The sequence below is a fragment of the Lepidochelys olivacea genome (genome assembly GCF_965140295.1).
Source record: "Lepidochelys olivacea isolate rLepOli2 genome assembly, chromosome: 4".
In the NCBI taxonomy this organism is placed as follows: domain Eukaryota; kingdom Metazoa; phylum Chordata; order Testudines; family Cheloniidae; genus Lepidochelys; species Lepidochelys olivacea.
In genome coordinates, this window is record NC_140414.1 from 85,501,387 (window position 1) to 85,525,755 (window position 24,369).

The 24,369-nt window shown below is 39.7% G+C and overlaps 1 protein-coding gene across 2 annotated transcripts in view; it reads left to right on the forward strand.

Moving 5' to 3' along the window:
• The window catches only part of TENM3 (teneurin transmembrane protein 3), a 615,209-nt gene extending 591,726 nt beyond the window's left edge, over window positions 1-23,483 (forward strand). Inside the window, exons 29-34 of one of the 2 annotated variants that reach the window (XM_084626411.1) lie at window positions 501-676; window positions 2,350-2,585; window positions 8,339-8,635; window positions 12,132-13,743; window positions 16,086-16,216; window positions 20,015-23,483. In XM_084626411.1, coding sequence (XP_084482537.1) covers window positions 501-676; window positions 2,350-2,585; window positions 8,339-8,635; window positions 12,132-13,743; window positions 16,086-16,216; window positions 20,015-20,770 — 3,208 coding nt within the window. In that variant the 3' untranslated portion in view covers window positions 20,771-23,483. The remainder of the gene's footprint in view (window positions 1-500; window positions 677-2,349; window positions 2,586-8,338; window positions 8,636-12,131; window positions 13,744-16,085; window positions 16,217-20,014) is intronic. The other variant, XM_084626412.1, reaches the window with a different exon arrangement.
• The last annotated feature ends 886 nt before the right edge of the window (window positions 23,484-24,369 follow it).

The following is a 24,369-nucleotide window of genomic DNA, read 5'->3' on the forward strand; positions in this document are numbered from 1 at the left end:
GGTAAAGCAAATATCCAAGCAAATTGATTTTAAATTGATGGTTTAAAATTATGTGGAAATCATTCCCTCAAAGTAGAGACCCTTTTCTGTTACTTCAATCCCATGATTTCTGCCTTTCTGAGAGAACACTTTTTTTTTTTTTTTTGCACACTGATAATAGAAAGTGAGTTCAGAATGCTAAGGAATTACACTGCTATGCATGTTTCCTTTGAAACAGCAAATTAGATGTACAACATGATTTTGCTTCCATTTCAAAGAATAATATGCAGAGCTGGAAATCCATCTGTTTGCTCTTGCTAGCACCACTGAGACTCCTATGTGTTAAACTGGCTTTTGCTACTTCAAAGTATGTTTGAATTCTTCGTTGTGCATATAGCACACACACAAAGCAAACATTCCTTACAATATCAGCAGCTCATATTTCTGTTTATTCTACTTGTAAGTGAAAACAATTTGTTCTTGCTATTTACTGTTTTATTTTGCACCATGTTTTATTTTAGCTATGACAGTGAGGGTCGTCTCACAAATGTTACGTTTCCAACTGGAGTGGTCACTAACCTTCACGGGGAAATGGAAAGGGCCATTACAGTGGACATTGAATCATCTAGCAGAGAGGAAGACGTCAGCATCACTTCAAACTTATCATCAATTGATTCTTTCTATACCATGGTTCAAGGTACTGTAAGCAAATCCACAGGTATTTATAATCAGATTTTTTTTCCGTGCATAATGTATTCAGATCAGCTGCCTAAATGGGTACATTAGCACAGCAGACGTTAGTGAAAATATTACAGTTCAAGGACCTTAGAGGGAGGGAGTAGATACGAGGATGTAATTAACTCTTCTTTATTATCTAACCAACAAGCTCTTGGTTTTGGAAACAAACTTTGGGATCAGGCATAGAGGATACCTAGTCTGCCAATAAATAATGACGAAAGACCACAAGGGAGAGGGGGGGAATGGGGGAAAGAATTGGTTTAAAAATGGTTTGACATTGGATCTGAGATTTAAGGTAGTTTGTGAAGCTACAGCAGCACATTCTAGCAGCACTCACAGTGCACTTAGTATTTCGCAAATACAGTAAAATATAATGATACAATAAAGAATATACTTTTGACAGTCTAAAAGAACTACTCTGAAAGTGTGATTTTTTTTCCAAAGCGCCTAAGTGACTTTGAGCACAGGTCCCATTGTAAGTCAAATGGATTTGTGCTCCAAATCACTTAGGGCTAGATTCAAAGGGACTTGGGCACGTAAGTCCAATATTTAGGCACCTCTGACATTTACAAAACCACTACTCAGCTGCTGCCTAACCCTGTAGGTGCCTAAAGTCCCCTAGGCACCTAAGTTTCTGCTGGTGGGCATGCGTGAAGCTGCCTAAGTCCTGTCATTGCTGAGCTGCTCGGTGCACTAACTCATGCCTAATCCCCAGCAGGATTCTCAAACGAGGCATTCTCCTGCCTATCACCTTGCCTGTGGGCCCAGTCTGGTAGGTGTGCTCTGAGCATCCTTAACCCTCACAAAAGTCACTTGAGAGGGTGGGAGAGTGTGAGTGTATCCCAGAATATCCAATAGCTCAGTGGTTAGGGAACTCCCCAGGATGTGGGAGAGTTAGGTTCAAGTCCCTATTGCAATGCATATTTAATTATTTGTACCAACTGGAACAGCTTCAACAGGAGAGAAGGCACCCCCTAGAATACTCAATAGTCTGGTAATTAGGGCACTTATCTGGAATATGGGAAACCTGGCTTCAAGTCCCAGCTCCGACTCAGGCAGTGGGGGGAGTTAAACCCGCATCTCCCACATCCCAGGTGAGTGCCCTAACCACTGGGCTATTGGCTATAAGTGGGGGGAGAATGTGTCTCTGTGGCTTAGGTGCCTAACTCCAGGAGAGGATTCATGGCTATAAATCCTGATTGGAAGGAAGCACCTCCTCATAGCCTATTAGATGCTTAAGACTCTTTGTGGATCTAGGCATTAAACCTCTCCCTTTTCCTCTGCATTTCCGTGGTGGCTAGTTTAGCTGGCTCCCCACTCAGCTTGCTGGCTTCTGTGAATCCCCTCCTTAAACACCTGACTCTCCACATACAATGCCTGGGGAGTCTGGGTCTGTCAAAACCACTGGGTGGTAGAGGGCCTAGGAGTTGGGTGCTGAGCATTGCTGCGCCTACGTTCCCTGTGTGAATGTAGCCTGTAGATACTTTTAAAAATCTCACCCTGCATATATTAGTCAAATAAATGTCAGTATATAATGTCAAGACTTTATGTACTTGCATATGTGAATGCATGAAAAAGCCAGATTTTTAACCCATGTAAGTAGTGTGTTTTTATACTTTGTTTCATTTTCAGATCAGTTAAGGAACAGCTACCAGATTGGCTATGATGGCTCCCTCAGAATTATCTATGCCAGTGGCATGGATTCACACTACCAAACAGAACCGCATGTCTTAGCTGGCACAGCCAATCCAACAGTAGCAAAAAGAAACATGACTCTCCCAGGAGAGAATGGACAGAATTTAGTAGAATGGAGATTCCGAAAAGAACAAGCCCAAGGAAAAGTCAATGTGTTTGGACGAAAGCTAAGGGTGAGTAAATGTTCGAGTATGTATGATACCGACGGCATTTGGTGTTCATGAGTGGTAACATAGGCACAATTCAATGGGCATTGCTATTCCTCAGCCACAGAATATGTAGAATATATAGTCCCACCGTAGAGCTGAAAGTAGCCATGGTTACTACTTTACCTATTGGGTAGTGTTTTTTCTTTCTCTAATTGCTCTTGTCTTTTCCGTGGTCTCTCTTTGTTGAACTTAGAATCATAGAATATCAGGGTTGGAAGGGACCTCAGGAGGTCATCTAGTCCAACCCCCTGCTCAAAAGCAGGACCAATCCCCAATTAAATCATCCCAGCCAGGGCTTTGTCAAGCCTGACCTTAAAAACTTCTAAGGAAGGAGATTCCACCACCTCCCTAGGCAATGCATTCCAGTGTTTCACCACCCTCCTAGTGAAAAAGTTTTTCCTAATATCCAACCTAAACCTCTCCCACTGCAACTTGAGACCATTACTCCTTGTCCTGTCCTCTTCTACCACTGAGAATAGTCTAGAACCATCCTCTCTGGAACCACCTCTCAGGTAGTTGAAAGCAGCTATCAATTGGCATCTAATATCATGGAATGAGTCAGCATTTAGTAGTTGTAGTATTATCATACTGCCTAGGAGCCCAAGTCATGGACTAGGACCCCATTGTGCTAGGTACTGTAGACATACAGAGCAAAAGATGCTCCCTGCCCCAAAAAGCTTACAATCTAAGTGTAAGAAAAGAAACAACCGATGGATCCAGATAGACGAGGGGAATACAAGGAAAGAAAGAGACAATATTGGTCAGCCATGAAGGGCTCTGAAAGTGCATAGAACCATCTTAGGTTTGATGTGTTAGAGAACTGGGACTCAGTGGAAGGATGCAAAGAGAGAGGTTATACGGTCAAAGTGATGGGCTAGGAAAATTACCTTTGCAGCAACATTCCGAATGGATATGAGTGGGGCAAGAATGCATTCGTCCAGGACCGAGAGAAGAATGTTGCAGTAATTGAGACATAAGATGATGAGAGTTCAGATGACAGTTTTGCCGTGTGGGTGGATAGGAAAGGCCATATTTTCAAGATATTATGCAGAAAGAATGAGCAAGATTTAGACATAGGTGGAATGCGAGGACCTAAACAAAGAGAAGTCTGAGATGAAGATGACCCCCAGGTTACCGGCCTGAGTGACAAGCAGAATGGTATTGTCCACAGTAATTGAGAAAGGAGGTAACAGGGAAGACTTGGCAGTGGGGAGCGATTGAGAGGTTTGTTTTAGCCATGTTAATCTTGAGTTGATGACTAGACATTCACAAGGAGATGTCAGAGATTTTAGTTTGGACAAAAGGATACAGGTCTGGAGTGGAAAGGTAGATCTGTGAGTCATCAGCATAGAGATGTCAGTTGAATTTGAATCTTGATAACGTCATGGAATTTCTGTATTTGAAGATAACTTTTACTATCTTTGGTAACACTTCCTGCCATAACACTAGTGCAATCCTAGGATCTCATTCTTTTTAAAAAAAATACTGAAAGTTGCAACAATACATATTTCTGGAAGAAAAGTCTTAATTTTGTTTCCAAAAATAACCCTCTAATATGTGCCTTTTACCGTCTTGTTAGGTTTTTTCTCCTTATTATACAGTAGGCAAAATGTATTCAGCAGGCAAACTATGATTTACAACAGTCATTTGATAAAGACAACATAGATTAAGCACTCAGAATTAGGTTGCCAGGAGACCACCTCAAGACCACAATAGAAATCTGAATTACTAGTGGAATTACACCTAATTCTTTTAAATCAATCTTTGGTGGTTCATCAAATAAAGGTGAATAACTTCAGTCTGGTCCTCTTGACTAGTTATAGGTAATGTGCCATTTTAAAAATTTCATTAGGGACAAAGGAGAAAAGAAAAACACCCTTGCATCTCATATTCCTCCTCATCTCCCCAACCCCAAGAAAAATTGATTTTTTTTTCTGACAAGGAAAAACAATTATTTACAGTGATGGTTGCTCAGCGTAGGCAAAACCCTACCTAGTTTTGGCACCTGCTGTTTCTTGCTAAGGGAATGAAAAAGGAAAGCAGCTCACCTAAAAGAAAGGGAACTTGGCCCAGACAGAAATCTTGTACTCTCTTTTTAAGTATTACTGTGTTCAGCCTGAGGGTCACATTCCTTTTCTCCTTAGCATTGTAGCTTTCATCTCCACAAACGATTTGTCTTCTCTGGTTCATAACCATTTCATTGTGCAACAAGGGAGGTTAGCAGACCCACTGAAGCACATGTCAAATCTCTTGGAGGCCAAGGCACCCTAGATGGATGGAGGATAATATTTTATTTATAGGGTTCTCTTGCCCAAAGGCCTCTGGGCATCTAAGAAAATCTAACTTAAACCTGGTTTGCTACCAAAAAATGTAATATGGCCAAATAAATCACAGAATCAGCAAAAGAAAAATCCCCATTAATCCCATCTTTCAGAAATAGAGTGATACCCTTCAAACTTCCTTGCTCTGGTGCAGTGGTTCCCTAACTTGTTCCGCCGCTTGTGTAGGGAAAGCCCTCGCCGCTTCCAGCAGCTCCCATTGGCCTGCAGCAGCGAAGCGTGGCCACTGGGAGCCACGATCGGCCGAACCTGCGGACGCAGCAGGTAAACAAACCGGCCCGGCCTGCCAGGGGCTTTCCCTGCACAAGCAATGGAACAAGTTTGGGAACCACTGCTCTAGTGCAACAAGGAAGGGAGAAGAACCTGTAAGGTGCTACAGCCTCACAGAAGTTATGGAGAGATGAGGAGAAAGTTGAGGGAAAGGCAAATAGAGGGGGGAGATTTGTCAAAATAGGGAAAAAACAGAGTGAGCAATTAGAAATTTGGATAAAATAATAGTAATTAAAGTGCAAGTACCTTTGGGGGAAAATAGGGCAGGAGGAGAAAAGTAAAAAGATGAGATGGTGAGAGGAAAATGCCTTGAGAAAGGAGAGAAAAAAAGCCCTAAAGAAAAAAAGCTGAGACTTTTTTTTAAAATTTGTGTAAACACACACTACGAAAAGGCTGCAGTGCAGTCTGCATAAGAGTGAAGGAGAAAAGAGAATGGAGAGGAGAGAATGAGAAAAGAAGGAAGAACAAAAAACAGGGCACTCCTAACTTTTCCCTGCTAATATGTCAATAACCATTTGCTGCAAAGACGACAAATGTACACAAAGACAATGACAAAATGTATTGCTGAAATATGTGTTAGTGAATATTACACTTTCACTGTATTATACTTGATGTAGGTAACCTGATGCATTTATCTAAATTTTTAATCTAATTTTTAAATCTATCCATAATCCCAAAATAATTTGCAATTTATGCCACATACAGAAGGCTTTGGATCTTCTAGTTATGTACATAATCATGGACTACTGATACATTTCTCCCATTTTTATTGAGAATTCCAAAGACCAAAAGAAAGAATAGGCAGAAAGGGACAGACAGAGGTGAGTGGAGGGGTGTCTGGGGAAGGCTAAGAAATGGAAGACAGAGATAAAGAGCACTCCCTACAGAAAAACTAATTCAGGCAAATCACCTGATCTAAAAGGTAGGGAAATGGAATAAAAAAATCTTCCTGAAAATAAAAATAGCAAAAGCCCTCAAACAACGGAAGTGGGGCAGATGGGAGTATGCCATATTCAGATTTAAACTGGTTTTAGAATCAATCTTGGTCCATACTAAAAAGTTAGGTCAACCCAAGTTCATTGCTCAAGGGTGTAAGAAAATCCAGACCCTGGAGTGATGTAGGTAACTGAACTCACCCCGGTGTAGACAGCACGAGGTTGATGGTAGAATTCTTCTTTCTTAGGGAGGGAGCTTACCTATGATGAGAGAGAACCCCTCCCATCTGAATAGGTAGCCTCTACAGTGAAGTGCTACAGAGGCACAGCTGCACCTTGAAGTGTTTCGAGTATAGACAAGCCCTTAGAACACTTATTTGTGGAAGTATATTTAAAGAACATTAGACAGCTCATTAAGTGTATTACATAACACTTCTGCAGCTGTTAGATTTTTCTGTTTTTTTATACAAGACAGTTTTTACATGAAAACAAGATTTTTGTTCTGAAGGTGAGAACAAAGATCCTGTTTTTATGCCACTGATCCCACAAGAACAAGTCAACAGAGACAAATATGATACATAAGCAGATCAGATTCTTTGGAAAATGTTTGGGGTTTTTTTTCCCCCAAACTTTTCTGTGATCCATCAGCAGCTCTTTAATACCCGTTAGCCCAACAATAAAGATCTAACTTAGATGCATGTTTCTGAAGCATATCAACTGTAGGGTAAAGTTCAAGACAGTTTATATTTTCACTCATGTGCACTCTTTAAAAGCAAATATCTTCCTTTAGTTTCTCTGATCAGCATATTCTCTTGCTCCTTTCCAAATGTTACTGGACTAGCTCTCTTCACCCCTTATTCATACTCCTCTCTTCTCCTGCATGTGTCAATTTAGAAAGCGGATTTTTAAAAATGCTTTATACAACTATCATCTTGTTCTTGCCCCTTCTTCCCATTTATTATCATTTTGCTGTGCTGAAAATCTATCTTGGTTATCAATAATTCATCTTCACACAGAAAACTCAAAAAAGAAAGAGCACATGTGGAGTGGGTTCAGAGATGAGCAGCAAAAATGGTGTAGACCTGGATTAAAAAAGAAACTAAAAAACAAAGGGACAGGTTACTGTAGAGAGGGGATAAATTAAGACGAGATATGCTAGAGGTATATAAAGTATGAATAGTAAACAAAAAGAAAAACAGTCATTTCTATTCACCTGCTCTCATAATACAAGAATAAAGGGACAATCAATGAAGCTAAAAGGCAGTGTATTCAAAAATGAAAAAAATGCATACAATGTATAATTAATGTATGGAACTCACTGTTATCACTGGTTTCAACAAAGGGTTTTTCTGTATACGTACGAAGAGAAGTTCCATAGTTAGAATGGAAAGGTTGTTGGCTGGTTGTTTTTTTATTAAAAACTGTTATAAACATTATGCTTCAGGACATAATCCAACCTTTAATTGACCCATGGGTTGGGAATAAACTTCCTCTGAGGGCATGTTATTTCATAATTATCCACTAAGGGTTTCTTGTATCTTCCTTGGAGGCATCTTGCATTAGATACTGTCATAGACAAGATACTGACTAAATATTGTGTGTCTGATACAGTATGGCAATTCCTATGTGCTTAAGTTTAAATCTAGCTTCAAAACGTTAACTTTTACTAGTTGTTTTGATGGTGCTCACAGTAAAGGATTAGGACTGAGTTCTTTGCTCACTTTTTAAGTGTCATTGATTAATGTTAATTAACCGTGCAGTGATTTGTCTTGTTTCACTGAATTATTTGCTAACTCTTTAGTCATTGCCCCACATTTTTGTACTGCTTATCTAAAAGCAGTGGTATGTGCTCTTCAAATAGCACCAGTTATTATAAAAGTTTTCAATGGATATACTTTAGTATTTTGTTAACTGTTGACTAAACCTTAAGGAATTTAATTGAAAAGATTTTGAACAAATGCCAGGCTGTCTCTCCACTTAATGAAACCTTTTAAAACATCAGTTAATCTAAAGCCTTGCACTTATAGCAAGAAGTTGCTAAATTAATGTACTGACACAAGGAATCAATCATTATAAATGGTGTTTAAACAATAGCTGGTACTCTGAGGAAGTAATAGGTCACTGGTATTTGAACAACATGATTTATTGTGTCATCTTGTTTGTTTTATAAAAGGTTAATGGCAGAAACCTCCTTTCAGTCGACTTTGATCGAACCACAAAGACAGAAAAGATCTATGATGACCACCGTAAATTTCTGCTGAGGATTGCTTACGACACATCAGGGCATCCAACTCTCTGGCTGCCAAGCAGCAAGCTGATGGCTGTCAATGTTACCTATTCATCTACAGGTCAAATTGGCAGTATTCAGCGAGGAACCACCAGCGAAAAAGTAGAGTATGATGGGCAGGGAAGGATTGTATCTAGAGTATTTGCAGATGGAAAAACTTGGAGTTACACCTATCTGGAAAAGGTAAAGAACACTAAAGTTTTAACAGATGCTTTGTTCTATCAACATTGCTTTTAGCACATTGAAAGCTATGCACAACATATCAGCGGTATGCAAAGAAAATACACAGCAGGACCAAATTTTATTTCTGGTTTTAAGTATCCATATGTGATTCACATGGGTACTGGGGTGATTAATGTTTCTGCAGTCTAGTCTTAGTTAACTTCTAGTAACTGATGTATTTGTAAATTATTTAGGCCATATAACAAACAAGCAGCATCTCTATCTACCTGCTTTCTTAATACATAAAATAATATACAGGAATTAATGAGATCTTGGTAACTTAAGTCACTGGTAAATGATTTATGTCCAACTTGTATGTTGTGTTTTGTGGCACAGAAAAGAGTTATTATTTCATTATAGTTAAAGCTGCCAGTTCATACTTTGTTCATGTTGTAGCACAGAATAAAAGCAATGATGGAGAACTCAGGAGTCTTCTGTATATATTAATATAATAGAAACATGAGTCTCTTTCCCAATACTGTCTCTGCATATCCCCATTGTGAGATCTTATGCCCTGCCATGTAACAGCAGAACCCATCTAGTACCCTTAGTTCTCGAGTGCTGTGACCAAGCAGCAATCACATACTACCTTTCCCCCTCCCCGCAGCCTGATTGCTTTGTTATAGATCTAGTAACTCGTGGCAAGGCATGCTGTTTCACAGGTAATATACTCAGAGAACAAAAGTTACTTTGATAAGTAACTTCTCTTTTTCTGTAGTTTGTAGTTTTGTAATAGATATGTTGCTATAAGGAACATATAATTTTAAAAGTGTATTGTTCAATATGAGCAAAAAATGAAGTTGCCATTCAAGGTATGAAGTTCATACTGAGGGATTTTGCTTTATCCATCTTTCAGGAAAATTCATATTGGATAGCTATTTTCAGCTAGCAGGAATACATGCTGGCCATGACCATAGTCCTATATAGATAAGAAAAAGGTTGTATTGGCTGCTTGATTTCAAAATCATGCATTGTTTACGTGACAAGACATATAAAATATTGCCAGTTTCTAAAACTAAAATCTTTAACAGGGCGGTATTAAAATCATATTCAAATACATGCCTTGTCTTCTCTGAACTATTGATAACACCTTCCATTATTAATAGGCAACTATTTTTAAAATCATCTTCTTGTTATCATTTATGTTGCTTGTTTGCATTTTGCATATGGAATAATCTTTTGAAGAGTGGGTGAAAGCTGTCAACAGTGGAGTGAACCTGGCATGACTGGTTGGTTTCACTCTACAGCTACTTCAGAAGGTCGTGCTGGAATCAAGGCTAACCCATGGTCTGTCCGTATCTCCACTCCATCAAGCTGACCCCCTTACTCCCTACAGAGTACCCCAAGTAGCAGCAGCATCTATGCCTGCTGATGTTCACGGCCTCTGCATGAAACTGATTAAGTCATTTCATTCTGCTGCTACAAAGCTGAGACCAGCTGCAACAGTCGAGGGAAGATCTAAATAGGAGAAACTTTTTTTTTTGGTTAAGTTATGCGGCTGGAAAGCTCTCCACCTCCTCTCCAGCATCCATGAGACATAGGGGAAAGCTCTACCTGTAGCCAGGCAGGAGGAGAGGAATGCTCCCATACACAGCGGAGTCCATCAAGTGGGGAAAGCCCACATGGATAAAAACATCCACTGGCCAAGCCTTTTAGAAAAGAAATTCTCTGAGCTGTAATGACAGTACTTTGTGGAAATCCCAGTTCCAAACTGTCAAGGATCCTTCCCCACTCTGAACTCTAGGGTACAGATGCGGGGACCCGCATGAAAGACCCCCTAAGCTTATTCTTACCAGCTTAGGTTAAAAACTTTCCCAAGGTACAAACTTTGCCTTGTCCTTGAACAGTATGCTGCCACCACCAAGTGTTTTAAACAAAGAACAGGGAAAGAGACCACTTGGAGACGTCTTCCCCCAAAATATCCCCCCAAGCCCTACGCCCCCTTTCCTGGGGAAGGCTTGATAAAAGTCCTTACCAATTTGTACAGGTGAACACAGACTCAAACCGTTGGATCTTAAGAACAATGAAAAATCAATCAGGTTCTTAAAAGAAGAATTTTAATTAAAGAAAAGGTAAAAGAATCACCTCTGTAAAATCAGGATGGTAAATACCTTACAGGGTAATCAGAATCAAAACATAGAGAATCCCTCTAAGCAAAATCTTAAGTTACAAAAAGACTCAAAAACAGGAATATACATTCCCTCCAGCACAGCTTATTTTACCAGACATTAAACAAAAGAAAATCTAACGCATTTTCTAGCTAGATTACTTACTAACTTAACAGGAGTTGTAAGGCTGCATTCCTGATCTGTTCCCAGCAAAAGCATCACACAGACAGACCAAACCCTTTGTTCCCCCCCTCCAGATTTGAAAGACTCTTGTCCCCTCATTGGCCATTTTGGGTCAGGTGCCAGCGGGGTTACCTTAGCCTCTTAACCCTTTACACATGAAAGGGTTTTGCCTCTGGCCAGGAGGGATTTTATAGCACTGTATATAGAAAGGTGGTTACCTTTACATTTATATTTATGACACAAACTGTGGCTGATGGTATGGATTTTCTCACCAGAGCAACTGATACTACTGGTTGGAAGGAAACTGGAATCACAGATGCTCTCAGAATCTACTGTTCCAACTCTGCTCTGGGACAGAGCCTTTCTTTCAATATTGCTTTGCCTACTAACTTAAGTTCTGTCTAGTAAATAATTCTGTGTTGTTATTATGTGGCATCTCTCTAGGTGTAATGCAACTGTTATTATTTAGATCTGTAAATGTACCTTTCATTGTATAAATACAGAAGTTAAGGTTCCTACCTGAGAAGCTAATATTCTAATTATTTTTTCACTGAAACCATTATTCAGCAAATATTGTTCACCAACAGTCGTGGACATGATTTAATCAAGGCCAATGATTCACAATATCCAGGCATCAGAAAAATGGCATTGACTGACAGAATAATTCTTGTGTAGCTGGTCTTGGTGTAAATAATCTAACAATTACTATGCCCATGTAATAAATACATATGGAACAAGAACAATAGGGATCTTCAGGCTGGTAAAATTCTTCTGCATTATCACTAATTATGGGGGAGAAATTGCATCTCCCATATGTTGTTCCCTTCGTGAGTTATTGGCCTGAAGACAGTTTTTCTTCTGCCCGTATTAAACATGCCTTATCCAAATCCATTGACAATCTGCTGTTTGGCTGTGAGTACTTGATAAAAGAATGACATAGTCATAACGAGTAGCACATTATGAATCTGGAGCCACTAATTACAGAACCGCTTACAATTAAGCATCCAAGTAAATTAGGCAGGGAAATGTTTAACACGTAAGGTCAAAGCTAACGTAATTAAAAAAGATTATAATTTTCTCAAGTGGAATGTCACATTTTTGTTGTCAAGAAGTTGTGTGTTAATTCACCATTTGTCACATGGTTAAAATCTGTTCTTGCTTTTCAGTCAATGGTCCTCCTGCTTCATAGCCAACGGCAGTACATCTTTGAATACGATCTGTTGGATCGGCTTTCTGCCATCACCATGCCCAGCGTTGCTCGTCATACCATGCAAACCATTCGTTCCATTGGCTATTACCGGAACATATACAACCCCCCTGAAAGCAATGCCTCCGTTATCATGGACTACAATGAAGAAGGACAGCTCCTTCAAACAGCTTTCTTGGGTACAAGCCGAAGAGTCTTGTTCAAATATAGAAGGCAGACCAAGCTCTCAGAAATTTTGTATGATAGTACAAGAGTCAGTTTTACTTATGATGAGACAGCCGGTGTTCTGAAAACAGTAAACCTCCAGAGTGATGGTTTTATCTGCACCATTAGATACAGGCAAATCGGCCCATTGATTGACAGGCAGATTTTCCGCTTTAGTGAAGACGGAATGGTAAATGCTCGATTTGACTACAGCTATGACAATAGCTTCAGAGTGACTAGCATGCAAGGTGTCATCAATGAAACCCCATTGCCCATTGATCTCTACCAGTTTGATGATATCTCTGGTAAAGTTGAGCAGTTTGGAAAATTTGGAGTTATATATTATGATATTAACCAGATAATTTCCACAGCTGTAATGACTTACACAAAACACTTTGATGCTCATGGCCGCATCAAAGAAATTCAGTATGAAATCTTTCGGTCGCTAATGTACTGGATTACAATTCAGTACGATAACATGGGGCGAGTGACTAAAAGAGAAATTAAAATTGGGCCATTTGCCAACACCACCAAATATGCTTATGAATACGATGTTGATGGTCAGCTCCAGACAGTTTATCTAAATGAAAAAATCATGTGGCGATACAACTATGATTTAAATGGCAACCTCCATTTGCTCAACCCCAGTAACAGTGCCCGTTTAACACCACTGCGCTATGACCTGCGAGACAGAATCACGCGACTAGGCGATGTTCAGTACCGATTAGATGAAGATGGATTCCTGCGTCAGAGGGGTACTGAGATCTTTGAATACAGCTCAAAGGGCCTTCTCACTAGAGTTTACAGCAAAGGCAGTGGGTGGACAGTAATATACCGTTATGATGGACTAGGGCGACGGGTTTCCAGTAAAACTAGCCTCGGACAGCACCTCCAGTTTTTTTACGCAGACCTTACTTATCCAACGAGGATAACTCATGTATATAACCATTCAAGCTCTGAGATCACTTCTCTTTACTATGACCTGCAAGGGCACCTTTTTGCCATGGAGATTAGCAGTGGGGATGAGTTTTACATTGCCTCAGACAACACTGGGACACCACTGGCTGTCTTTAGTAGCAACGGTCTGATGCTTAAACAAATTCAGTACACTGCTTATGGCGAGATCTATTTTGACTCCAACCTTGACTTTCAGTTGGTAATAGGATTCCATGGAGGCTTGTATGACCCACTGACCAAACTAGTCCATTTTGGAGAAAGAGATTATGACATATTGGCAGGCCGCTGGACTACACCTGACATTGAAATCTGGAAAAGAATTGGGAAGGATCCAGCTCCTTTTAACCTCTACATGTTTAGAAATAACAATCCAGCCAGTAAAATACATGATGTGAAGGATTATATCACAGGTACATTGGAATTGTTTAAACTATAGTAATATTTCCTACCTACTCAAAAATCTAATCTGTTATAATGTACTTATCACCCTGAAATCTGAACATGTGGGTTGTGCACTAAGTATGGTGTCAGCTGAACTGAATATGGGAAAATGTCAGAAAAACTAATTTAATTGTTCACAACATTTGCTAGACAAATAGGTTAGATGATGCCTGCTTCAGTTTGTTTCCACTTATGTAAAGAAAAATGACCTACCACTGTGCATCAACAGAAGTTCCTGAAAAATACAGAGTTATATGAATACATGTCATGTGTTTCAATATTAGAACTAAGTAAGGTTATCTGTGCCTTTTTTTATTTAGGTTGAGTAAGACTAAAGGAGGCTCATCTGCACTTAGTAAGGAGGTGTGAGTGTTCCTCCAAAAAGGAAATAGGGAAACAAGTGGTTTTCCATCATTTTGACAAACATTTGCCCACTGGTTAGTTAATAGGTGTTGACAGGCTGTCAGAGGTAGGGCTGCCCACAGTCCCTTAAATCTATCATCTAGCAATATGCACTGTAGGGAATGCCATAGCACTAATTTTCATTGTGACATTTAGAGAAATGCAATTGCCACAAAAGTATTACTAGAAAAATGAAAACTAAATTTCAACTAACATCTTTGATCTACAGTAGAACCTCAGAGTTCTGAACACCAGAGTTACGAACTGACCAGTCAACTACACACCTCATTTGAAACGAGAGTACGCAATCAGGCAGCAACAGAGACCCAAAAAAACCAAAAGCAAACAGAGTACAATATTGTGTTAAACATAAACTACTAAAAAAAAAAAAAGTAAAGCAGCATTTTTCTTCTGCATAGTAAAGTTTCAAAGCTGTATTAAGTCAATGTTGAGTTGTAAACTTTTGAAAGAACAACCATAACATTTTGTTCAGAGTTACGAACATTTCAGAGTTATGAACAACCTCCATTCCTGTAAATCTGAGGTTCTACTGTATAGAATAATATGGACCCACCATAGATATAAAGCTGGAGCTTCTATAAGTAGGTTAGGTGACTTTATGCCAGATGGCAGCTTTGCATCCACAGCTTGCTGGGGTTTATTATGTACCTGGGAACACTTTAAATAATAATTTTGAAGTAAAGATTTTCAAGACCTTTTCTGACATTCTAAAAGATTCTATTCCCTCCCCCAGTTTTTGCGGGGTTTTCATTGGAAACTGCTGGCTTTTAATACCCACAGTTCTCCCATCTTCGTTTAATGTAGTATGTATGAAAAGATGTTGGCCAGACAGAAATCCACAGAGCAGGCTCAGCTCAGGCATGAGCAGAGCAAGCTGCCCCTACTCTGCCTAATCAACAGTTCTCCATCCTAACCTGGCTGCTAGCTTTCTATTAAAGAACAACAACAATCCATTGTTAGTGTGCCCAATGTAATATTTTTTTAACTAGAAACTAATTATAGTGACTTTACCAGATAGGACTCTGGGGAACTGCTGAGTTAAGGAGGTTCCATTTTACAGCGCTGCTATCGGAGTACTGTAGAAGCCACACTTCAAGAGCAACAAATAGACAATTAAGACTAGCACCACTAGAAAAATTCTGCAACCAAAATGTTTTTCCTACTGTAGTTGCTAATTGCTGCTCTGAAATAGGAACTGTTGCAGAGAGTAGATTTCAACAGTTACTGATGGATGTGAGGAATTTTCCTTTTTATTTTTTCCCATTCGCCCAACTGAATCTAAGATAGGGTGATTTGGATTCTGATCTCTCTTTTACAGCAACAAAATTGCTTACTAAGTTCCTTACATGGAAGGCAATTGAGATCCCAGATGTTACTGAGGAGAAAATAGGATTACCTGGGCATAACTGAGAACAGAATGTGACCTGCAGTACTTTTATTACTGGTGATTGTTTACGGAGATGGAAAGAATTCAGCTTGACTGTGAAATGCCAGTGGAGTTTGCAGGACAGCATTAGAAAAACATCTTTTCCTTATGCTTCTGTATTTATTCTGGAGATCACTGAGATACACACATGAGAGCCTATAATGCTTTAAAAATAGCCATCTTTAAGATTAGAATAGTACTTTAACTTGGAAGTTCTCTAAATATGCCATCTGGGTTATACTTGTACATAGGCTAGTTCCAGTAGAGTTGTAGTATAAAATCTTCATGCTGTACAGACTATAGACACCAGTACCACAGAAAGAATGTTAAATAATTCTGGAGCGTTATAGAATGTAACTATTGTGGCTTTGACAAGAATTACTTTTAGATTAAAACAGGTAAAGATTACATTTCAAAATATAGAAAATTCTGGGGGTTTTTTCTTGTATATTTTTCTTCCAGATGTTAACAGCTGGCTGGTGACATTTGGCTTCCATCTGCACAATGCCATACCTGGTTTCCCTGTTCCCAAATTTGATTTAACAGAGCCTTCATACGAACTTTTGAAGAGTCAGCAATGGGACGATATACCGGTAAGAAACAAATGGAAAAACACCAAAGATGGAGATAGGGTTGAATAGAGGGAACTATTCTAATTGAGCTATATATTCCTCAGGGTGCTGCTTGCCAGTTTTTTATTTAAACAATGTATTGCAAATTTCTGTGCCTTAAATATTTTTCCAAAGGATTTAGTAAATTACAGATGCTAATTCTACACCAGTTTTTGTGCTTTTGCTAAATTAAGTATGATTTTAAACAAGATCCAGTTTGTTTTTGATAACATAGATAAGAATGTACAGAGAAATAATAAATAATTATAGTACTTTGAAACCCTTTTTAGACTTGTAGGTTTCCCAGTGGAAACTCTAGAGACTGGATTTATACCAACACCCTGCCTGAAGGCAGAAAGTGAACACGGTAATAAAAAATAGACTGTGAAATAAACAGAAGAATAGGTGATATAAATTATGCATACCGGGCACCAGTACAATTTTACTTCTCTTTAATATTAACCATGTTTTATATGTAAAGATAAAATATTAAAAATGAAATTACCTCAGGTAAAACCCATTACATTACATAGAATCAAAACTCCAGGTGCTTATGAAATTCCATGGGGGAAAAAAGTAACTACTGCAGACCAGAAAACCTGTAGCAGTTTTAAATGACAAAAGAAAAGAAATAGAATGTAAAATTGAAAAGCCAAATCTGCCATTTAGTAAAATGGCATTTATAAATCTAGTCCTTCAGAGAACAAAAAGCTACACACAATAAAATCACAAAATTTGCAATTAGACAGACTAAGAAGAGATCAAAAATGGACAATCCCAGAATAATGATTCCAAAAAAAGCATCTCTCATTTACAGGAATGATTATGTAGAATTTTAAGTAGTGGTCAGAAATGTATTATCATGCTTGTTGTTGTTAATGAATCTGTGTATAGTACCATAATTCTGCACAGTGCTTTACAAGATTGTAAACACTTCAGGATCATGTCTTTTTTTTTAATCTAATTGAGACAAACATAGATTATGAAAAGGGGTAGGAAAAGGATATACCTCACAATGAATTACGTTGTATGGGAAGTGAATAATAAATCTGGTATTTTAAAGGAGACTCAGAAACAAAGGAAACAACAAGGAAAAAGGGTGGTGAGAACACACAGAGCAAGGTGGGGAGTGATGGGGGATCTAGGCTGAGGCAGTTCTTCAGAATCTTTGAAATGAGAACAGAGGGTGGAAGTGAGGGCAGTTGGAGTGCAGGAAGTGAAGGTGCTGGGAATAGACAGCCTACTCAAGGAGCTCGGAGATAAATGGAAGGAGGGAGCTGTGTTTGAGTGAGGATTTCTTCAGGATAGAGATGATCTGTGCAAAAGGGAAGGTGCCACAGGGGAAAGGTGAAACAGAGAAGGAATGAGAAAGAAAGCAAGAGAGATTAGGGATGTAGGAGGACGTGGGATCAAGTTGACTAGTTAGAGGAGTTTGAGTTGGGTCTTCATTTGGGATGGCAGAGAAGAACACAGCGCTAAAAGAGCATAAAATAAAACGTAAAGAAAGGACAGTGGAGCTAGTGGGATGGAGCGCGTCTATCAATTTGATCTTTGAAGAAGTTATTACAGTCTTGGGCAGAGAGAGAAGAGGAATAAGTGGTGAAGAGCCATCAGGGATTATTTATTTAATTTAGTTTTCAAGTAATAAGGATACCTAGCTAAGGCTCTAGGCACCCTAACATCATTAATAACACCCTCAATAAAATTCCAGAATAAGTAAAAATTAAAAAGAAAAAAGATTAGAGGTGTGAGAGTGGAGAGCAGATACAGGAAAGGGCAGGAACAGCAGAGCTGAGGGAAGAGAGAACACACTTAGGGTGGAAGGAGTTTGCCTAGTCACAGGACTTCCTCCAAACAAAGGTGCTCAGTACAGTGAGATAATGAACCAAAATTGAATCTGGAGGAGGGGCAGCGGACAAAGGTGAGAGGTTCAAAAGTGCTCATGTTGGAAGAGGAAGTAGCACCGTTTTCATTATTCAGTAAGAAGACAGAACTAATCAGAAGGCATGAACAGACATGAATACAGCATATATACATTTTGGCTCCGGGTAAGCAGCTCTCACCGCTAGTGGTTAACTAACATGAGAGCCACAGACAGCCTGTGCTCCCCTTGTGCTGCCAGTGTAGTCACCTTCCTTCTCCCCCAGTAGAGCTGTAGGCCTAAGCTCTGTCTCTGCTCTGCACTGTGCAAATTAGAAAGAAGGTAGCGAAGCAATTTATATTTTCACTTTTTAGAGTCAAGGGAATGTTGCTTCACCTGTTCCTTCCCACCCCTGATAGGATGTAAAGACCTGGGAATGTGTATGGGTGGGGGATGGAGTTATCCACCCTGGCAACCAGAGAGAGCTGAGGGTTGGGGAAAGGTGCTTAAAAATAATCTTTGCCCCTTGGAAGCTGCTAGAGCACCTGGCTGCTATTTGTGTCATCATGTAGTCTGACTGGGTAGGATGTGGTGGGCATTTCTAACTGAGTTGCTTTTGTGTCATTTTGAATTGAGCACTACCAGCTGAAAGCCATATTTTTCAGCAGTTTTCCCCTGAGCCTCACCAGTCATTGCCCAGCATAGGCGGGGTTGGATTTTTTTGAGCACGTGAAACCCCACGTTGTCACGTCTGAGCAGGCAGGGACTGGCAAGACAGTAATCGTACATTGTGCCTTAGCATCCCCTCTCCCCATTTGTGGAGGTGGGAGGAGAAGGATACTGTATGCATCCAATGAAGTGAGCTGTAGCTCACGAAAGCTTATGCTCAAATAAATTGGTTAGTCTCTAAGGTGCCACAAGTCCTCCTTTTCTTTTTGCGGATACAGACTAACACGGCTGTTACTCTGAAACCAATTTTGGAAAAGTTCCTGATCCCACCTTCTCACACCCCACCAGCTGTAGGAAGCTGTGGGATGTCTCCTGGCCATGGAATGGCATAGTTGTAGACCTGCTACTGCCCGAGAGTTCCCTCTCAGCTATAGTAGAGGGCAGGTCTTAGATTAGTTTTGGGAGCAGGCTCCTAGAGGTCCCTAAAAACTCTTTGTTTAGAATAATAATCCTAGCAGGCAATTATTGCCCTTTGCATTTTACAAACGGGAGGGGCATCATTATTACAATGACAGGTGTAAGCCTACTAGCAAATATAAATTGATGACGGTGTCTCACTCTATGCGCTGTGCTTTTCCCTCTCATCATTTTCACCATGTGGGATACCTGACGAGAGATGGGCGGGACAGGAACCCACTGTCTGGAACAAGCAATTCTCCCACCTCATGCCAAAAATAAAGATTTTTATCTGCATCGAAAGGGGTGTTCTAGCAGTCTGAGTACAGAACTAGGAGCCAGGCCATAGACGTTAATCCCAATTCCCTTCTGTGGCGCTGAGCCCATTAGCTAAACTTTTTGCCTCCATTCCTCATCAGAAAAATGGGGATAATACAACCTTATAGAGGTGTTCTCAGAATTAATGTGTTAGCATTTAGACAGGCCTTTCATATTTTAAGCATGTACTAACACACAGGCCCTTGCTGTATAACTCAGTGAGTAGCCGTTGAAGTTAAAGGATTTTTTGTGTGTATGTTCTCAAGGAGACAAAATGAGAAAAACACTGATTATCAAACAAACTAGCCTTTGTGACTCAGCGGAACAACCAATATGTAGATTCAATTAACTCCTTGGCACTGTCAGTTCTGGCATATCCCATTGTCAGCTATGGGCAGTATGCCAAGAAAGCCTGCCTATTTGGCATGTAAGGGCTACAGATGGTTTTTAAAACTTCTGTCTCTTCTTATTTCCAGCCAATTTCTGGAGTGCAACAACAAGTGGCAAGGCAAGCGAAGGCTTTCCTGTCCCTGGGAAAGATGGCAGAAGTTCAAATCAGTAGACCCAAATCCAGCGGAGAGAAGTCGTGGCTGTGGTTTGCGACAGTGAAGTCTTTGATTGGGAAAGGGGTTATGCTCGCTGTCAATCAAGGGAAAGTGCTGACTAATGTGCTCAACATTGCAAATGAGGACTGCATAAAAGTGGCAGCTGTTCTGAACAATGCCTACTACCTGGAGAACTTGCATTTCACCATTGAGGGGAAGGACACTCACTATTTCATCAAGACCACCTCCCCGGAGAGCGATCTCGGCACCTTGAGGCTGACGAGTGGGCGCAAAGCCCTGGAAAATGGCATCAACGTGACCGTTTCCCAGTCCACCACAGTGGTGAATGGCAGGACTCGTAGGTTTGCTGATGTCGAAATGCAGTATGGTGCATTAGCTCTTCACGTCCGCTACGGCATGACACTCGATGAGGAGAAGGCACGAATATTGGAGCAGGCTAGGCAAAGAGCTCTGTCCAATGCCTGGGCTAGAGAACAACAAAGAGTAAGAGATGGAGAGGAAGGTGCCAGGTTATGGACCGAAGGGGAAAAGAGGCAGCTGCTAAGTGCTGGAAAGGTACAAGGATATGATGGGTACTATGTACTCTCTGTGGAGCAATACCCTGAATTAGCAGACAGCGCTAACAATATACAGTTCCTGAGACAAAGTGAGATAGGAAAGAGGTAACACACTGGCTTAGCTGAGGCTGCCAAAGAGACTGATGGTGTATCAGTGTCTTCTGAAAGGGAGATGAAACTGTTTTGCTGGATTACTACTTGAGCCTAAACTTATACCTTTGCTCAGATTTTGCTGTAGCACAATCTGAATAGACTCTACAAAGAAAAGAGAGCCTTCCAGAAGAATGATACTGCTAAAAACAAAACTTTTTTTTCTGAATGACCTTAAAGGTGATCTGCTTTAAAGAATATGTTTACATATGCATATCGCTGCACTCAAGTTGGACTGAAAGTATTAAAAAAAGGCCTAAAGATTTTGCAACAGGCTGTCTCTTCCTTTGAGCACTGTATTTAACTACAATACAGATCCATACAGTGTTTCCAAATATTACCGAATTGTTGACCTTTGCTTACAAGAAGTAATCTCTCTCTCTCTCTCTCTCTGCATAGGATGTGGTGTATAGCTCTGTTCATTTTAGAATGTGGGGCAGAAATTGTTTATAGACAACCCAACTGCTTTAAATTGTGCTGCTTTCTAAAAGGACATTGGCACAGTGACTTATGCTACCATGTGAATTTAATAATGGATTTTACAATGCTAACATGGTTTGCCTCGGGGGGCAAAATGGCAGATGCAGTCCTTGTCACAGATAAGCAAAGGAAACCCTGTTTTTTTTGTAAATTATGTGAGACAAGTTGTTTATGGATTTTTATATGAATTACAATTTACTGTACATCAAATATTAGTCTCAGAGGAGTTAATTTATGTAAAGTGTTTAAAAAAGTTTATACTTAAAAATAAAATGATAAAAACATGTGCTGTGTGTGATTTTTTTAAAAAAGAATTGCACCTTTGTTATGTTATAGCTGTACAGTATAAAGGGTTATATTGTAGAGATATAACAATGTATGACTAATGTCCAGAAGTGTTAATATTTTTGTATTAGGTTTAAAACTGTGCATCTTTCTATCACTTTGCTGATAGGATGGAGCATTCCCAAGTGGCTGGCTAATCAGACAACTCCCTTTCCTGTCGCCCAAGACAGTGCAGCTTCATCAGTCACTGCTAGAAGGCACAGTAACCAAATAAGGCTTGTTTATTATGATGGAAGACTTTAATAGGTTGGGTTTTCCTTGCCTTCTCCCAGCCCCAATGTAATAAATGGACATTTATTCATAACAAGTGGGGTTTCTGTTGTTTGCTTTTTTTATGTGGGCTTAGAAGCTACGTTACGCAATGGAAAGAATAGTGTCTCGGGTGCTTGGCAAATGTACGTAGAAGATATGATGTAGTCTCATCCAGTTTATGTCAACTTTGTCTTCTGTATAATACAGCTGTTTTAAATGTATAATTTTAAGAATGAGGAAAGCTCGCAATGATTAGATGCTACAGAGTTTCTGTTTAGAAGGGTAAGCCATTCAGGGGGTTAGCGCCCTGGCCTTGGGCTTCCAAGCCAAACCCTGTTACTCTGAAAACTGAACAGGAACTGTGGGTGAGATGGGGATGAATATCCTAGTGCCTAGTCATATCAGAAAACCACCACACAATATGGCATGCTGTGCTCCCAATAAAGGTCCATTGAATTGGTTGCAGGACAGCATTGAGGTGTGCACACGGATCCAGGTAGGAAACTTGCACAGCACCTACGATCTGTGTGCCATTTCTTTGCTCAAGCCATTCTCAGTTCTTTGAGCACCAAATTCAGCCACAAAAAAAAGCATTTTTAAGACGAGACAAAATTGGGGGTTTTTATTTTCATTGAACTAAACGCAGTATTTCTATCTATCTATGATAATGTCAAAACATAGCAAGTGAATATGTCTTAAATATGAACGGTTCATGTGGATGTAAGAAAAATAGTTTTCTAACTGCTTTGTATACTGAGATTCTATAGTAGTACGTACTCTAAATTGCACAGCAGGATTGTTTGATAAACAGATTGGTTGGGAGAGATTCGAACTAGCTGCAGAACTAATTACACTTTTAATGAATTCTGCTCTTTTATTAGACTGAAAGCACAGATTAGTTAATATTTTTTACCCTTGAAGTTCTGAGGACCCCAAATTTAGAAACTATAGTACGTCAGCCCCCAAAGGTTTAGCATTTTACAGTTTTAATCTAAAATGTAAAGTGTTTGCAGTTCTGTTGGGTGGCTCTGTCATAGCACTCTACCTAGCATGCAGCAAGCGCTCTGTTGAAATAGGCTCATATTCTTAATTATATCCAGTGGTTCTGTTCTGTTTCAGTATGAAAAGCTTGTATAACATGTCAGAATTGAACTATATCTTCTACTTGACGTGTACTAGTTTCTTCTCTTTTGTTTGGGCACCAATAAATAACAAATTTATAGTATCTGTTGGTGATCATTCTAGATAAAGTCAAATCAAGCCAATTAGTGGCCTTGTTAGTAAGTATAATGAGCCTGTTTCTTGCTAAAAAGACTTGTGATCTGGATATGCTCCTGCAGGAAATAGTGACCTTGGGGAATATGTAAACAAAAGACCATTTTTTACAGAAAAACTGTATAATTAAAAGAAGTAGCGTACAGCAAAGAAAATGAGATTCAACGTATTTTAGGCAAAGCCAGTCAAAATGCTTTCATGATATTTTGAGATGTAAATTTTGTCTGATTTGTATTGGTCTTTTAATTTGCCTTCTGAACTTTATATGTGTCCTGAATTTTCCACAAATTGATGACTATAGATTGCATTTAGGCTTTCCAATAAAAGCCAACCCAATGTGTGTGTGTGTTTATATTTGTTTTTTAAATGTGTGTCAGACATTACAAGAGTGTTATTGCTTTTCTGTTGATACCTGAGGATGCAATGTGATCCAGTTGTACTGATATTGATTGAGCTGCTAAACAGTAATACCTTTGTTCTCCCATTGAATGGCCCAGTCTGCTAGTTCAGCAAAGTGAATTGCTCAGTGGGATCTCACTAGTGGCCTACTTGAAAGAAACATTAAGTACACCTCACAAAGTCAACTGTTATATAGCTAAGAAAGCGGGGGAGGTGATTCACTCTCTCTGTTTGCTTAGGAACTGGTCCCTTTCCTGCCTTCCTGAACAGTTAAAATCAGACTTAATTAAAGCACTTGATTACAAATAATCAGTTTGGCAGTTTAGCTCCTCCCCCCCCGTCTGCCCCCCCCCGCCCCCAAGATGACTCTGTCTACATTTAGATCCATGCTGTATAAAGCGTTGATTTCAGCACGTGTGTGTGTGTGTGTGTGTGTGTGTGTGTGAGTGAAGAGTATGCTTTGATTTTAGTTGGAACAGGCAGACTTCATCACACTTGCTATGAAGTGACAACCTCAACTTGATAACATGTTGATCCAGCACGAATCAGGTCACTCTGCTCGGCTAACTGTGGCCTATTTTTCATTTTATTACTGGTGCAGTGCTTTTATATTTTCACACTTAGTAGCTGAGAGAAAGATATTTACATTAGACAAGAAAAAACATGCTATTTACAACTGCAGTTCTTCAAAACCACTCTTTCAGTGAGGCCTGAGTGTTGTAAAGAGAAAAAAAATACTGCACTGACCTATCTTGCTCAGAGACAGACTTGACTGTATTCCTAAGGCTTTTAGAAGGACAAAATGTT